This window comes from Eptesicus fuscus, chromosome 9, assembly GCF_027574615.1.
Source record: "Eptesicus fuscus isolate TK198812 chromosome 9, DD_ASM_mEF_20220401, whole genome shotgun sequence".
Classification (NCBI taxonomy): Eukaryota; Metazoa; Chordata; class Mammalia; order Chiroptera; family Vespertilionidae; genus Eptesicus; species Eptesicus fuscus.
In genome coordinates this window covers 47,467,360-47,484,712 of record NC_072481.1, presented here as the reverse complement: position 1 = coordinate 47,484,712, position 17,353 = coordinate 47,467,360, and the positions used below count along the sequence as shown (strand labels likewise).

The following is a 17,353-nucleotide window of genomic DNA, read 5'->3' as shown; positions in this document are numbered from 1 at the left end:
AGCAGCAATAAATTAGTAAGCAATAGTCATGACCCACTGTGGAATACAACATTTAGAGTTTGACAGTAGTATAAAAAGTTAACTTATTTAATCTAACGTATAAAGTGAAAATCTTGTAGCCAACACTGGGCTAAAACTACAAAAAACAAAATCAATTCTGCTGCAGAATCCTCTTTTAAATTCAAATAAGTGTTCCTACTATGTGCTAACTGAAGTACTTAAAGACTTAGCAAGTATCACGTAAGAATCATTTATTGTTATCTGGGAAATAAGGAAGATAACAACTCTTTAAGTTCTGGCTGTGAAGGTGGGTAAAAATAAAAGGTGCAGTAATTGGGAGAGGACAGAAGAGGTGTGTAAGAGATTTAGGATCCTTTTATAGTTCATTTTTGACCCGATACCTGTGATGTTTTACAAAAGTAACTACTTGAATTTTATTTTACATAATGAAGTTACTTCTTTAAAAAAGGCCTTTCATTTCAAATTTTAAACATACCACCTATGATCACATAGAATTTTTCAGTCAACTCTATACAACATCCTTTTTCTCCCAAACACAGGCAGAGAACCAAAATTTCAAGTGTTTCCTTTCTCCACAAAAAAGTTATAAACATTTCATCCTCTAATTCTTATTGTTATTTACCCTTGCAAGATCCTCTATTTCAGAACTGAAGTTTGTTTCTCCTTCCATCATTTCTTCTTCTTCTAATGTTCGTTCATCATCAAAATCATGAACCAGCATGTCAGCTGATGGATCAAATTCATGGTCATCCGATGTTGCTGAACCTCCTGGTAAAGAATATTTTTAAAAGTTTGGTAAATCAAATTAAGTGTACCTCATTAATATTAATATAATGTATATGACTTTTGAAGCTGATATAAATCAAATAACAGTACCAAAGAAAAGCTATGCACAGAAAGTATTATTTGCTTTTTTCTGAAATTCTTGCCATTACTCATATCTCCCCGCAAACCTTCTCTAAGGGATTTAAGGGATTATTTTTGCCTTTCTCATCTCTATACACAGGTACAACTGCAAAATAAGAATCACAATTCTTAATCACTTGATCAATATTTAATAGACTCAATGAGTATGAGCCCCTATGGCCCCTGAGAGTATATATTCATGTAAAATATATAGTCATCTTAACATATAGTCTAATGAAAACAAAGCTGCACTCAAATATTACTCTCCTATTAGCACTTTCATGAAAATTTATTCCAGTATATGCATAATTGTCCTTAACTTACTTGGATGATTTTTATATGAAATAACTCAAAGATAAACTATAGGAGCAAAATGTACTAAAATTGCATACAAAACTCTTACGAAAGGCATTAAAAATAGCCTAGTAGGTAACTGATGTGTAAGCTAATCTATTTTTAGCCTGGTGGTTGGAGAATACTGCTGTACTCAATAGGTCAAAGCCTTGTAATACTGGATTGCAAATGCTGGGGCATGCACACTCTGTAAACTATCCCCACATTTGGCTATTGTTAAACATGGACTTAAGTTTGCAAAAGCATTGTTTACTAATGAACAAATGAGTTATTTAACATTAAAATAATAAATTTAAGTTTAAACTGTTAAAAGTTGTATTAACAGACGCACCTACCCCTCCTTTTTACTCCAATAAAAGAACCAATAAGTAAAACAAAGTATTACAGATGCTGATTTGTTTTAAATACAGTCTATTAGGGATAAGGAAATACAGAAGGCTCCAGGTTCTTGTCACCTCCCACAATTTTTAGAATAAGAAATATTTTTGGAGTGCTTACTATTTACCAAATACTATGCTCAAGCACTTCATATACATCATTTCATTTAAGCAAACAATCCTATGAAGATCAAAAAGAAAAACCTGAGGCTGAGTTAAGTAGCTTGTTTAAACTCTTAGAGCCAGTAGGTGGCAAAGATGGAATTGGAATCCTGGGCCTGCTATTTCCAAAGCCTGTGCTTTTACTGCACTCTAAGCCTCATTTAAGTCACAGCCTCAGAAATAGTAGGTATCCTGCCTCAGAGAATACTTGAAAAGAGCCTCTGTTTACTATAATGAGTGAATAGCAAGCCAGGTTAGAAAGCAATACACTTAGAAGTCATGGTACACTCTAACATAGTAAAATATTGATATTAAACATAAAATAACTAGATATGTAATTGCTAAATCAGGTCTCATCCTACAGTACAGCAAAAAGAGTTAACAAATTATCAAAGTTTTAGAATGATTTACAAAATAAAAACATTTAGAAAAGCATATTATAATTTCTTTTGGAAAATTAAGAAAAACATGACATAATTAGGGCATTTTAGTACTGGCTGAGGGACTTGCACAGTTTAAGAACCATTAATTTAGTTGTAGTTTTTTTGTTTTAACCATTATCCCTTCTTTCTGAGTTTTTAATGGAAAACGCTCCCAAAACTTTTCAGTTCACCTAGCAATCAATCTTCTAGGGCACTTAGTTAACAATTATGTATTCCTACAGATAATACTATACTTTTCTTCTCTCTTATATGCAGAAAGATTAAAAAAAAACAACCTCACACAACCCTTTTGTATACTATTATACTAATCCTATATAATAAAAGCCTAATATGCTGTGCCCAGTCATCCATTCAACCAATGAAAGCATAATATGCTAATGATATGCTAAGGCCACTCAACCATTTGCTATGATGGGCACTGACCACCAGGGGGCAGAGAGTCGACCAGTTGCTATGATGGGCACTGACCACCAGGGGACAGATGCTCCAACTGGTAGGTTAGCTTGCTGCTGGGGTCCAGCCAATCGGGACTAAGCGAGATGGGCAGGACATGCCCTGGAGCCCTCCCAAGGTCCTACCCCGGCTGGCCAACTTCCCACGTCCCTCTCCAGTCCCAATCGTGCACCCGTGGGGTCCCTCAGCCTGGCTTGCACCCTCTCGCAATCTGGGCTGAAGGATTCCCCCTCCCCCGAGTGCACAAATTTCATGCACCGGGCCTCTAGTCATAATATAATTCCTATTAGATGCAAATATTGTCACAATAACTATGCTTAATTCCTAACTACTTGCCTTCCTTTACAAACTTAAAAAAAAAAAAAATCAAGCTCACATGAGTATACAGACCAAATGATGAGTGTCATATGATTTACCTGAAGTCCCTCACTTTTTGTCATTATAGTCAAGACCAATTGTATTTAAAGTTTTGTCACTTCCCCTCCCTATAAGAAATAGCTTGGGTAAACCTTTTCTCTCTTCTTACTCTAATTCTTTTCCCTACATATACACTGTAACTTTTTTATAAACTTCCAATTTTTTCTTGCCTTCATATGACTTCTTTATTTTATGACTTCTTTTTACCTTGCTCTTTGGGACCAAATAATCACCCTATTCCTTTTAGTTAATTACTAAGGCACATTGTTAGGCTGTCTCCTAGGTGAAGAAAAAGGTCTCAAAAATAAATTATTATGGGTAGGGAGTCTGATGCACTGTGAAAATAAATACTATGTTTCAGAGTTAATGCAATATTAGCACTTTTTGTATCCTACTGCAAAATTACTAAAAGGTATCCTACATTATTTCAACCATTCAAAAGATAAAATTCCGCTTATAATATATCACTAGAGGCCCAGACCGGTACACGAAAATTTGTGCACTTGGTGTGGGAGGAGAGGGCAGTCCCTCAGCCCAGCCTGTGCCCGCTCGCAGTCCAGGAGCCCTCAGGGGATGTCCGACTGAGCCGCAGTCTGGCCTCCCTCTGCTGGAGATGACTGGTGGGGCCGATCAGGGGATGGCACAGGCAGCAAGTGGCCCTGCCGGTAGCCTCTGTGGGAGGCAACTGGGCGAACAGGGGACGGCACAGGCCAGCGAGTAGCCACACACTCCCCCATTGCCCCTCTGCTGCTGCTGGTCGCCACCGCACCCCCCCCCCCCCCCGCCCCATTGCTTTCCCCTCCCCCTCTGCCTGCTGGAACGTGCCTTGGCTGGCCTGGCGCGGTCTGCTCACCAGCCCCACCCCCTGCCAAACGGTCATTCTGCCGTTCGGTCAATTTGCATATTACTCCTTTATTATATAGGATGTGCACTCATTAATTATTTTATTTCCTCCCCTCCCTAAATCCCTACCTCTAATGGCTACTAGTCTTACAAGTTAAACCTTGTCTTATGCCTCCACATTGGTTTATACTGATGGCGTCTATAGACAAACCACCTAACCTGGGCATGTGACTGTTATTACTATAATGAATTCCAAAGTGCAGATGTTACAAAGTACACAACCTTTCACCAGTGGACCAAACATTTTTTTACATGAAGCCTCTATTCCTAATTTCTTCCAACTTACATAATTAGTATTACTTATAAAAATAATAAATATTCCCTTGGGCATATTTAATAAATAAATAAATATTAGAAACACTATCTATCTTGAAAGATCTTCCTTAGTCTAAAACCAATATAAAAACAAAAAACACTCAATGAGTCAATCTGTTTGTATAAGCATTCAGCAAGTAGTAAAGGGCATCAAAGACATTTGTATTCTTCAAGCTCTACTATTCTTCCAGTGCAGCATAGACTGATTCAAATGCAATGGAAACTCAAGTCATTCATTAATATCATTTTTGGAGAAATTATTTTTATACCTATGTATTACCTGATGAACATCTCAAAATTTCATGGAAAAATATATAAAACTCAGTTTATTTGCAATATCACAACATTAACAAAAACCAACTAGAACCTATTTTTTTTCCAATGAAAATGATTTCTGTTTGCAAGAAAAAGAAATTAGGAAAAATTCTATGTCCTATGAAGGATATGATAATCTAGTATTTATCTGAGGTCAGACTACTTCCAACCTTAACTATCCAGAACATATTTATAAACCATGAAGTTGAAATATGATAAAACCAACTGTCAACTTAACACTCTTGTCTTTTAGAAGGAATCTGGAGGTATTCTAGTCCAACCACCCTACTTGATGCCTTACACTTCATGGAGTACAATGATATATATTCATGAAAAGAACTCTGATCCATTAAAAACAAAAAAAGACTACCATTATGTTAAGCATTTTTACAAATTTACTTTCTAAAATTGAACACACAGAATAGTGATTGCTTCAATAATCTGAAAATTTTAGTAATACATCATAACTAAATATTCAACATGAGATGTTTTCAAATAAAATATTACAATGCCTTATAGGGCTCCCTTTCTCTCTCTTCTTTAACTACATTACGCTGTCCCTTAATCCAAGTACTTCACTGCAGAAGGCAGTACTCTCTCTTGGTCAAGTCCCTGGACACTAGTCAGAAAAACTGGTTGGTACCAAACACTTTGCTGACTGCTATTCAGTTCCAACCAATTGTTGCCACACAGAAATGCTGTACCCAATGGAGCTGGAACCTCTAATTGATCAAGAGAAGCCTAAATACAGATTTTTATATAAAATATTCAAATTTGTAAAGATCACTACACTGGCCAAATAAAAACACATTTATTTGTGGCCAGACTTAGTCCAAAGATCACAACATCTAAGTTAGGAAAAAAATGAATCTGTATTGTATTTAAAGAATACAAAAATCCAAAGATATGTGTTCAGAAGATAAAAACTGTTCCTATTCAAATATTAAAAAACTCCCTTAATTTACAACATTAAATATTCATTTGTTGAATGTTTTTCTTATTTTATTTCTCCTTCCTTCACTAAACGTTTTAACAATTTTTCTCTCAAAATACTCTGAATTTCCTATACAAGCTAATATTTCTAAGTCGTTAGTAATTCCTTTTTTAAAAGTATGAATCATATATACTTCAAGTCAAATAGCAATTAAAAACTGTTAAGAAATACATGTGGAAATACATGAGAGAGAGAGAGAGAGAGAGAGAGAGAGGGAGAGAGAGAGAGAGAGAGAGAACCCATTAAATAGTCACGAGGTTGAACTCACAGCAGCCTCACCTGTACTTTCATGGGCAGTCAAACATTTCATCCATTTCTTTTTCCCCAAAGAAAAGAAGCATTCAGAAGAAAAGCAAGTCAGATGATAGTCTAACTCCTCTAGCCTTTATGCAATGAATAGGATATATTAGTCAAATAGAGATTATAAAAAGTATAGAAGATACTTACCTGGACTTGAAGACTCAACAGATGGCTAAGGGGGGGTGGGGAAGGAAAGGAGAAAAGAAGAAAAATTAGCATTTTTGTGTAGTAATTCTTACAAATGTTACAGGAATTATTCAACAACTACAACTAATAACACACCAAAAACTACCGTAATTGTTAATGTCTGAGTTGTCTAGGACCATGGTCGGCAAACTGCGGCTCGCGAGCCACATGCGGCTCTTTGGCCCCTTGAGTGTGGCTCTTCCGCAAAATACCACGGCCTGGGCGAGTCTATTTTGAAGAAGTGGCGTTAGAAGAAGTTTAAATTTAAAAAATTTGGCTCTCAAAAGAAATTTCAATCGTTGTACTGTTGATATTTGGCTCTGTTGACTAATGAGTTTGCTGACCACTGGTCTAGGACAAAATAAAACTTCCCGTATAATCCTTTCTGACATTATAGTTATTTAAACATATAGGAAAATTGAAAAACACTCCTGAATCTAGAAACAAAGACAGTAATTTGGAATTGATTCAAATTTTAAAGGCAAATATGGGTGTCATAACATAAGTAATTTAAGAGATATGATTTAGATCTTGAAATTTTCTGAAATATTCCCTCCTATCAATACAGGAAAACTATGCACATAGTTTTGCTATCAAGCTGATCTCTGGCTTAACATGTGTGAACCTAGACCAGCGTGGCTCAGTTGGTTGGATGTTATCCATTGCACCAAAAGGTTGCCAGCTGAGTCCCCATCAAAGCACATGACTGGTTGTAGGCTCTATCCCTAGAAGGAGGCATGCAGGAGGCAGCTGATCGATGTTCCTCCTCCTTCCTCTCTCTCTAAAATAAGTATTTTTAGATGTATGTGAGAATGGAGGTGGAAACAATTTAAGACATTATTTTAACTAAAAATTATATTGCAAGCAAGCAGAAGGAAAAATTAAAATGTTACTTAAGCACCAAACAGTATATTAGGTTAACTTCACTAACAAACAACATACTTGTAAATTATCACAAAATAAGCAGCCTTTCATGCTCTGGAGAAGTTAGGTTATCTGATAGACCACAAAGACTCCAAATTATAATGCTCCCTTTACTGTACCATTTCACCTCTCATAAATAAATTTAACCACATACATCTGGAAAACTTAAAGATAAAATTGTTAGCAACTTGTTTTATTAATAACATCACTTGAGAGTCTGTGGCTGTTTTATCTTAATTAAATTATAATGAAGTCATTTACAAACAAACTCCTATAAGATAAATTCAATAAGAAACTCAAAAGATGCTTCAAATGACAAACTTGATGACTAAAACTTTGTCCATTCATTCAGAGCTATCTATTTTATGCCCAATAGAAGTAAGAGACACTGGAAGGCCAAAAGCACTAGAAAGAGATAGGGAATATTCTAGTATTTTCCTTCTTTCTCTTAAGTAAAGGTACAGAGAGGCAAGAACAAAATTAGAAATGAGGAATGTGCCCAATACTTCAAAAGCTAGGTAACTAAGAAATTTTTGTAAGGTGTTAAAAGTTAAAACTCCATTTTGAAAACTGTCCATATTATGCTACTGTAGTAAGTATACACTCCAAATTCTACGTGATGACTTAAGAGTTCTCTTAAGGCACACTTTTTCAAGGGTCCTATTTTCTTCTTTTAATTCTTAAAAGAGAACGGTTCTTGCCTATAGCACTGTTTTATTCTAACAAAAGACTGGTACAATTTAGTAATGTATATTTTCAAGTGTCACCATCTTTAAGTTACTCTGCCGTAACAATCAAACGAATATTTAGTATTTTTTAATTCATTTCAGCAAGAGATAGGAGGGATAGATAGAAACATCAATGAGAATCATCAATCAGCTGCCTCCTGCATGCCCCCTACTGGGGATCCAATCAAGCCTGCAACCCGGGCATGTGCCCTGACTAGAATCGAATCCGTGACGACTTCCTGGTTCATGGGTCAATGCTAAACCAATGAGGCACACCAGCCGGGCACAAGAGCCACTTTTTAATTCAGTTCCTCAATGGGAAGCTGAAGAGTAGGGTGAGACAACCCAATAATCTATAATAATAAAAGCGTAATATGCTAATTAGACCAGACGTCCTTCTGGATGTCCTTCTGGACGACCTTTCGGATGAAGCCGGGGCTGCGAGGGCTGAGGCAGCTGCCGCAGTGGCGAGGGCCAAGCCCCCTTGCACTAATTTCGTGCATCCAGGCTCTAGTGTAACCAAAGGGTTTCTAGTTTGCTTAACATCTTTCAGGCAGAGCTACACATTTCTAGCTGAAAATGAATTTAACCACCACACAAATTATTGCACAGCAAATAAATATTTTCAAAAATTAATCTGTTTATTTCATGTAATTATACTTTATTTCCCAAGTTTAAGCACAACCTCTGTCCAAGACTACAATGTTCATGACTATCTTCATCTGGTCTCAGATTCACTATCCACATAATAGACTTACAATGCTGTTTTTCCTTTTTAGTAAACTTCTGAAACAAGTTTGCATGGCATAAAGAAGAAAAACCAGTATTTCTTTCAAATTAGGAGCTTAAAATAAATGGTCCTTTGAGCATTCAGTCATTTCTGAATGCTCCAATAATTATTCCATCTAACAGTCTGATAAAAAAGGCTTTCTGATTAAAAATAAGTTATTCGCCCTAGTTGGTTTGGCTCAGTGGACGTGTGTTGGCCCACAGACTGAAGGGTCACAGGTTTGATTCCGGTCAAGGGCATATATACCTTAGTTGCAGGCTCTATCCTCTTGCAGGAGGCAACCAATCAATGTGTCTCTCTCACATCAATGTTTCTGTCTCTCCCCCTCCACTCTTTCTAAAAATCAATGGAAAACTATCCTTAGGTGAGGATTAACAACAACAAAATAAAATAAAGTAAAATAAAATAAAATACCAAATATTTCAAGGACTGGTAGCATTTGCAAATATAGCTGGCATATAATAGAACACCCAGTGTTGAAAGATAGCATTAATGATCATATTATGTCAGAAATACTGGAATGTTTCAAAAACCATGATTTGACTGATGGTATACCTAGATTAGGATGGGGGATGGAAAGTAGGGATGGTTTGCCTATACATACACATTTTATTCTTCTATATTCAAAATAAAATTCCATTTACTGGTTTGAGGAGGGTTGGAATAACATTAGCTTCTTGAAAATAATTATATCCAATTAAATAAAACATGATCATTAACCAATATCACCCAAATAAATTTAATTTAAAACAAAATATACTATGACTGATTAAACAAACAAAAAGAGGAGCTTCTGGAAAACTAGCATTTGAAAACAGTTTATACTGTAAACATTACTTCTGCCCAACCTACAAACAAAATTATTATCTTTCAAAATATGAGTTTAATATTATAATACAGGGTATTTCAGTATGGAATGAGGGCATTTTTTATTTACCTATTTAAAACAGCAAAAGTAGTTTACATTTATATAGTACTACATTTTTTCAAATGCATAGTTACATGATCATAACCATAAACCTGGCAATAATACCTTCCCCACCTACCTCATTTTATGTATCAGCAAACCCAGGGAGATAAAGTGACTTGATTAAGGTTCCATAGTAAGTGAAAAAGGTGGAACTAAAGCCTAGAGCCTGATTCCTTGTATACCTCCCAGGGAAACAACTACATAAAAAAATTTCTCATTTCCTTTTTTCCTTACCCTTATTTTCTTTTTCTTTGTAAAATGGTTTACATCTGTTCAAAAATGGTTTAAATGTGACTGCAAGTCTTTCATTTGTCATGTGACTCTTATCTATGTCTCCTTACGAACTGGTATCTCTAACAATACCCCCCAGGAAAACTGCAACAATCTACCAGTAATGATCACACTAAACTGGAAATGGAGAAAATAAAACTAAACCTATATAGATACTCACTTGTAATATCTATTTTTAGAAAAAGTTCAAACTATAAAATGTAAGTAGTCAAGATTTTACCTTGGGGATTAAAATGTCTTAAGTGCACTCATACACTATTGGTAAAAAATATGAGTTGGTTTACCTGGTCTGGAGACTGTTTTGCCAAAATGAACTTACCCTACTGATATGCCTAATAAAGAACATCAAGATGTATAATGTTCATCACCACAAAGTTTTTCACAGCACAAAGTTGGGGAGAAATGTAAAAGTTCACCATTTAATTAGCTAGAAATGGAAATACAGTTCTTCCAAGCAACGGAACACTATTAGTCCATTAAAAAAATGAGTGGCACAGACTTGTTTGCATTGAGAAAAAAAAAATACACACACACACACACACACAGAGAGAGAAAGAGAGAGAGAGAGAGAGAGAGAGAGAGAGAGAGAGAGAGGAAGAGAGAGAGAGAGAGAGAGAGAGAGAGAGAGGAGAGAGAGAGAGAGAGAGAGAGAGAGGAGAGAGAAATGTGTAGAGGGAGTCAATTGGGCTAGAATATACATAAAAATCTTTTCCCCCCAAAAGGATGCACAAGAATCTGTTACCAAAAGTTACTACACGGGAATGGGTTGGGGAGAGAAGGTTTTTTCATTTTACACATCATTTTGCTAACTACTTACAAACATTACTACTTGTTTCTTAAAGTCAGTGGAGATTGTCTCCTGAAATTATGGGAGACTTTCATTCTTTACCCTTTGATTGTTTAAAAAACCTAGTACTCACCACTATTTTTTTCTTTAACAAGTCTAGTAGTATAATTTTGAAAAATAACCTAGTTTTCTTTTAGGTATATACATATTGTTTTGAGATAGAAAACATAACACCAGACAGACACATACACATTGAGTAGGCTAAATTAATTTTAAAAATGAACTCTATTAACTTTTATAGCAATTTTCATACTTTGACCCATATAGTATACAATTTAGTCAATCAAATTGTTAAGAGTTGTAATAAATATTCAATGCCTCAGATGTGTTCAAATGTTTTAATATTTTTTAGAACACAGTGAGAAATATCCCATACACCAGAAAACTATAAATTGGAAAAGAGTAAAAAAAATAAAGTAGAATATTGCCATTATTTAAAAGTAAAAAAAATAAGGTAGTAAAAACATGAAGGAATCTTTAGATTCTTTAATTTCAGGCAAACAAAATCGTATTTTCAGTGAATATAACTAACTATTTGAATTAAAATTTCCTCTCAAACCAATTCCATCGCCATTTCTTTAAGTGTTATCGTCACCTACTTAGTAATGCAGATACTAAATTTCCCAAGTTTATAAACAACCTCTGTCCAAGACTACAATGTTCATGACTATCTTCACCTGGTCTCAGAGATTCTCACAGGTGAGTATGAGAATAGAAGCCAGGAAGGAGCGAAGGACCCAACTCCGTAGTGGGAAAGGCAGGAGGGACCCTGCCAACGGCTCACCATAACCTCTTCATACAAAATTAAATCACTTAACTTTGCTGTTACCCTGAGGAATTCTAGAGCATAAAAAGATTAAGTCTTAGAGTAAAAATTAGCAAATCTACTCTAGCAGTAATAACTTAAAGGATGAATTGCTATATTAAGCATTAGGAATTCAAAAGTCTAGGTCCCAGTATTGTGTCACAGACTAACTGCAGGACCTCGGACGAATTACAAAAACTCTTTGCTTAGTTTCATTTTCTCAAAGATTTAAATTTCTTCAAGTTTAGTTTAAATTCCTTTGAGATCAAAGTTTTTTACTTTTATTATGATTTCTCAGAAGACAACACTACTAAGGAATGCTTAGCTAAGTGGATGGGATATGTTTAACAGACTCTTCTAAATTTATTTTTAATCTATGACTATTGGGAAAAGAGGATCTCAACTTGCAAAAAGCTTTCTGGGGGTGCTATGAGTTCACATCTACATACCAGTAAGCATAATTAGAAGTCATTCTTCTAAGCCACAGAATAAGTATAAAGTATGGGTCCCTAGCCAAGAATGTTACTTGAACAGTTTAATCACTACAATGAATTTTGAAACCGTTTGCTAATCTTTTGAAATGTACTAGGGACTCAATCTGAACTTCAAAAGCAAGAAATATCTATGTAGCTAATTACTTTTCATAAAGACATCCTGAAGTTTCAATGGCAATGTTTTATTTCCAAATTATTTGGGAAACTGATTAGTCTCATAAGAATTCTCTAAGACGAATTCACTTCTACTAGTATATATTCCCCACCAACCTTTTCTACCTTATCAAGCACTTTACCTATTACTTATTCTGAATTAAACTTTTAAGCAGCTTAATTTCAAGTAATTTTAAGTAATCTCATGCATTGGTGTTCTTGATTACTTTTGATAAATCCTTACTAGCTCTAAAATATAAATACTAAAAAAAAAATCATTACCAGTATAGAAATTTAAGACTTAAATTCATTATAGTGAAACAAGTTTTGTCTAGAGTAGAAATTAATACTATCAAGAATAGCAAGATGATCACATTTCCTTAAAAAAACAAAATCCAAATATACTAAAAAAAAATGCTAAGAAAGGAGTATGTTTTTAAAAGAAATGAATGAATAGATGTGACAGTGTATAAACAGATTATGTACCATTTTTTGAAATATCAGAATACTTAAGACTAACACAGAAAAGCAAGCCCATTAAATTTTCTTCTCTTTATTTATATAACAGCACTATGGACTAGGTGAAACGATAGGACTTGTGTTATACTGTGGCTTTTTTTTTTCCTTGAGAAAAAGTCCCTTATGTGTTTACAAACCCTGAAATAAAAGACAAATTGTTCCTTCCCAAAGGTCCCTACACCACGTTCCTTATAAAACCCTAGCCTTCTTTTAGAAGGTGGATAAATAACTTTAAGGGATAATAAAGAATAAGAAATATTACCAAAAAGTATTTTAAAAAAGGAGCATATGCCATTTCTTTGAAGCATATTAAATATGTTACTAGTGTTATCACAATTTGAAGAATCATTATTTACTTCCTATTATGGATTGAGATGACCAGACTAAGTATGAAAAATTGGTATACTCTATTTACATCTAAAGTAATTTGTATTCAAGAATTAAATACTTTTGGTGGGGGGCCAAAACAAGGCCAGGGTTATTCTCCTATGTAGGAAATAACAACAAAAAACCCCACAGAAGCATAATACCTGTATTTTCTCTGGAGACATGCTTCTTCAATAACCTGTTTTCCCCTCAGATTTATCAAATAAATGCATTTTACTGCTTTGCACTTACTGTTATAATATAAAAATTCAAGATGAATTTTTTAAAGACACCAGGTCACTAAATAAATGTGCTGAAAACAAAATTCAGGGTTTTTCTTCTTGAAATTGGTCCACGCACGTGTTCCTACAGAATGAGAGTTCCAGTGTCCAAATGATGCAATTTTTAAGAAAATGAAAAGAATATACCTGAAAATATTAGTATATTATTTGTAATTCAAAACACATTGCTTTTCCTCTTATATTAGTGCAAACATCTTTAATTTTTAAAATGAGAAATAAAATGTTAATGTACTTCCATTTACACAATAAGTTTTCAATATGCTGGGCAGTTATAATTTCTGGGTGAGGTGTTTTAAACTTAAATTTCACCATATTTTCATACACTAAGTTACTTTCCTTCAAGAATATCCTGCTTTAAAATATGACAACAGACCTTAAAGCTCAAACCATTGTGAGCAGTACCACCAGGGAAGAAACCACAACACCTATGACAGACAGCAAGCACAATGCTGCTTATCCAATGGATATTCACCGAAAGGGTGATCTGCTAAAGGCTATTTGATAAAACATATGTAAAGCCAGCTACCTACCACCCCACCCCCCAGCCCCCTTACATATGAAGGAAAAAAACACTTAAGACTCACCAGGACTAAAATTCTTTCAGCTAAGTGGAATAAATCCAGTCACATTTAAGTAAAATACAAAGTACTATGCTTTCTCCAATTCATATGAAATTAAAATGCAATTCTTTAACCACAAAGAGCAAAGAAATGGAAATAATCTAAGACTAAATTTAGTTTAAAAAAATTTTAAATGTTTTAAAAAGAATACTGGCAGCAAACAATCCTGCCACAGCAAAACCTCATCCTCCTTTAATAGCACAAACATAAAGCCAGTTTCCATAACTAAGAGCCACTCCAGAAGACAGTTAACCTTTATGTCCCCCCACTCAACAGGTACCTGAAAAGGCCTCCAAATAAATATTTCCATAATTTAACCATGTTTCTGTATCCCAAGGTTTGAAAAGGAGATACGGTTTTGATGAAAATACTCACCCATGGATTTCATTCAGCAAGTAAGACAGACAAAAATTGGGGGCCGATGGTTAGAAGAATGACCTACTTCCTGAATCTGTGTGTGGGTGCCTCTGAGACCATGTAAATGTAATTCACCCAAGAGAAATGCCTTTACTGATCACTGTGAGCGGCTCTACTCAAACAAAAATCTAAATATATCACCTCTTGAACTGAAAGGTACCTAACAAAATTCTTCCGAGGGTAAGAAAAAAAAGTTTTTTTTAAAAAAATCGAATGTTTATGGTTTAAATCAGAAGCAAAAATTTAAATCTGCAGGTCCTAGGCTAAATTCAAACTAGAAGACTAGATTCGGGGTGAGCGGCGGGGCGGGGGCGGAGGAGGGCTGCGGCGGGGAGGGGGCTGCCAGGAAAGTGAAACCGGGGAAGGCAGAAAGCAACTCCGCCGCACCGTCGAGAGAAAAAAAGAGGTTCTTTCTGCCTTGGGGTCAGGGGAGGGAAGTTTGGAGAAATGGGGAGACTCGCACCCTCGGCGGCTGGATGCGAAAGGCCAGGTTCCTTTCTCCAAGCTCATCCGATCACCATCAGGAAGACCGCAGTTCATCAAAGGCCCCGACACAGGCTGGATGTCAGCAGCGAGCGGGCGGGGAGGACGCGAAAGGCGCAACAGCATCTCGGCCCGGGAGGGAAGAAACTTCGCAAGAGGAAGAGCAGCTCCCCTCGGCCCGAGCGCCGGCCGGCGGAGCTGCCCCTGCCCGGCGGGCGGGCGCCCGCCCCCGGCCCTCCGCGCACGCAGGACTACGCGGCACTCGGCCCTCCAAACTGCCCCCGAAGTCCCAACTGCGCTCGGCCCGTCGACCCCGCACCCATCCCAACTAAGTTCCAGGAAAAGCTCCCGCCCGGAGCGCGGCCTGTTCCGGACAACAGGTGGGCAGCGGCGCCAGCAGGGCCGGGCCTCTCCTAGCCAGGCCCACTCCACTCCTCCCCGGCCGGGCCCCGGGAGCGCCCGGCTCCGGGACGGGGAGGGGAGCTCGCTCCCTTACCTCCGCCATATTTGCCGTCCTGACGGGTCACATCTCCGCGGTGGCCGCGGCTGGGTCACGGCCAGAACCCGGATGTGAGACTCGGCAACGGGACTCCCGTCGCCGCCGCCGCCGCCTCCCCGCTCCCGCCGCCACGGCCTCTGGCGGGAACGCGCAGAAGCCGCCCGAGCGCGCCCACCACACCCCACTCCGCCCCCTCGCGGCGACCCTGCGGAGCGGGACTGGAGGGAAAGGCCGGCGCGAGCGAGCGAGCGCGGGCGCGGGGACTAGTGCGCGGGCCCGCGCGGCCCGCCCCCGCCGCACGGAGGGGCGGAGCCAAGGTGGGTGTGGAGGGGGGTGGGCATCCCAGCGAGGGCGCCGCCCCGGACCTCGCCCACCGGCGACTGCAGCCAGGAGACTCTAGGAACTACAGAAGTCAAGGAAGGGTGCAGACCGCGTCTGGCATTCACACCGCGGGGAAAAAGACACGTTATATTTTACACGTAGGCCTTTTTTTTTGAAGTGCATTTGCTGGAAAACGGATGTTGCTGTAATGCGACAGCCGGCAAGTAGTGCGCCTTAAAGCAGTTATCCCTTTACAAATATATATATATATATATATCTCTGCTGATTCGCAATGGGCAATGTAAAATTCAGTATCTCACAATTTTAGCGATATGGGCAGAAATTAAGGGAAGGGATTGTGTTAGTCTGCCATCTTCCTATCTCATTTGCTTTTCACATACCTGCTGCGATGCCAGTAACAATGTTAAGTGTGCAACGATTGAATTTTGCACTAGAGAAAAAAAAATTTAAACGTGAAATATTGAAAAGCTGCTCTTTGATGGACATAATCTCTGACTTAACTGCATGGAGGGAGAACTTGCTTATTTGCAATGCCTAAAATGCCTGCAAGTTAAAAGTTTGATATATTGTCCTAGAACTAACTGTCCTGGGCCATAATGCCTGCCAACTCTGATTGCCAGAGCCAAAAGATTGCAAAATACAAACATGTCTCACTTCCATTATTTAGGCACATATTAGCTAATGCAAACGTGATATTAAAAAGTACATTAACATATTTTACTAAGCCAGGAGTTTAAAAGTCTTATTTCAAAAAGACAGTTTCCCGCCCTCCCCCAAATGTACAAGGGTTCCTTTCAAAGCAATTTTTTAAATGGCTACCAAAATCAACCAGTTAAATATGAAAATTATTCATTCCCTTCAAATAATATAATGCCAGTGCTACAATATATTGCAAAAAGTTGCACACAGAAAAATTTGTCTTTAATACTTAACTTACAATGCAATATGGGGGAGGCTGTTTTCTTAAGGTATTTGTATTCTCTTAAAATTCTAGACTCTGTAAGCAGTTTCCTATTTCTAAAGATCCAACATTAACTTGAAATTCTTATGTCCAATAATAATTTGTGCATTTACAGGTATATGAAGTAGCTGCTAAGTGAAAGGACATTACCTGGTAATTTGACAGGAAAAGAGTCCATAGACAGTCTGTAAACCAATTAAACATAAACATCTGATGCACATTTTCTACTGAAAGAAAAGCAAGGGAAAGAAGAGAAAGGAAAACTTTAAGGTTCCCAAATCTACAAACAATTTTTACCATTAACTGTACTGTACAGTATTTTCATTTTATTTTTTAGAATACTTATATAAAAGTGTTTTTCAGGATTCCTTGGGGGAGGGAATATGTTAGCATAGATATATAGTTTCTAAGTTACCTACCCTGTTGAATTACCTTAATCCTTAGGACTCAAAATAAAAATGGCTTTTCAAAGTCAGTTCATAGTCACATAATTTTCACTTTGAGATGTTTGATGGGAATGGCTAAAGGCAAAGAACAGTGGATATGCAGAGACTTTAGGTGGGTAAAGACAAAAATAATGAGGGGCCTTGAGGTAGAAACTCAGGCTTTATAAATACCATGGTGATAAAGGAGGGTTTTCCATTTAAATGTGAAAGCTAATATATGAAATTTATGTAGCTGGTTATCAAAAGGAAA

The 17,353-nt window shown here is 37.2% G+C and overlaps 1 protein-coding gene across 6 annotated transcripts in view; it reads right to left on the bottom strand.

The window, feature by feature from the left end:
- Nucleotides 1-17,353, bottom strand: part of MIER1 (MIER1 transcriptional regulator) — a 56,835-nt gene that overhangs the window by 35,911 nt on the left and 3,571 nt on the right. For 4 of the 6 annotated variants that reach the window (XM_054720915.1, XM_008139408.3, XM_054720918.1 and 1 more), the window contains exons 3-4: nucleotides 6,108-6,132; nucleotides 644-789 (exon numbers count right to left, since the gene is read on the bottom strand). In XM_054720915.1, the coding sequence (XP_054576890.1) occupies nucleotides 644-789; nucleotides 6,108-6,132 (171 nt within the window). Of the gene's footprint in view, nucleotides 1-643; nucleotides 790-5,939; nucleotides 5,977-6,107; nucleotides 6,133-15,351; nucleotides 15,572-16,807; nucleotides 16,882-17,353 lie in introns of those variants that run through there. The other 2 variants (XM_028142390.2, XM_054720916.1) reach the window with 2 other exon arrangements.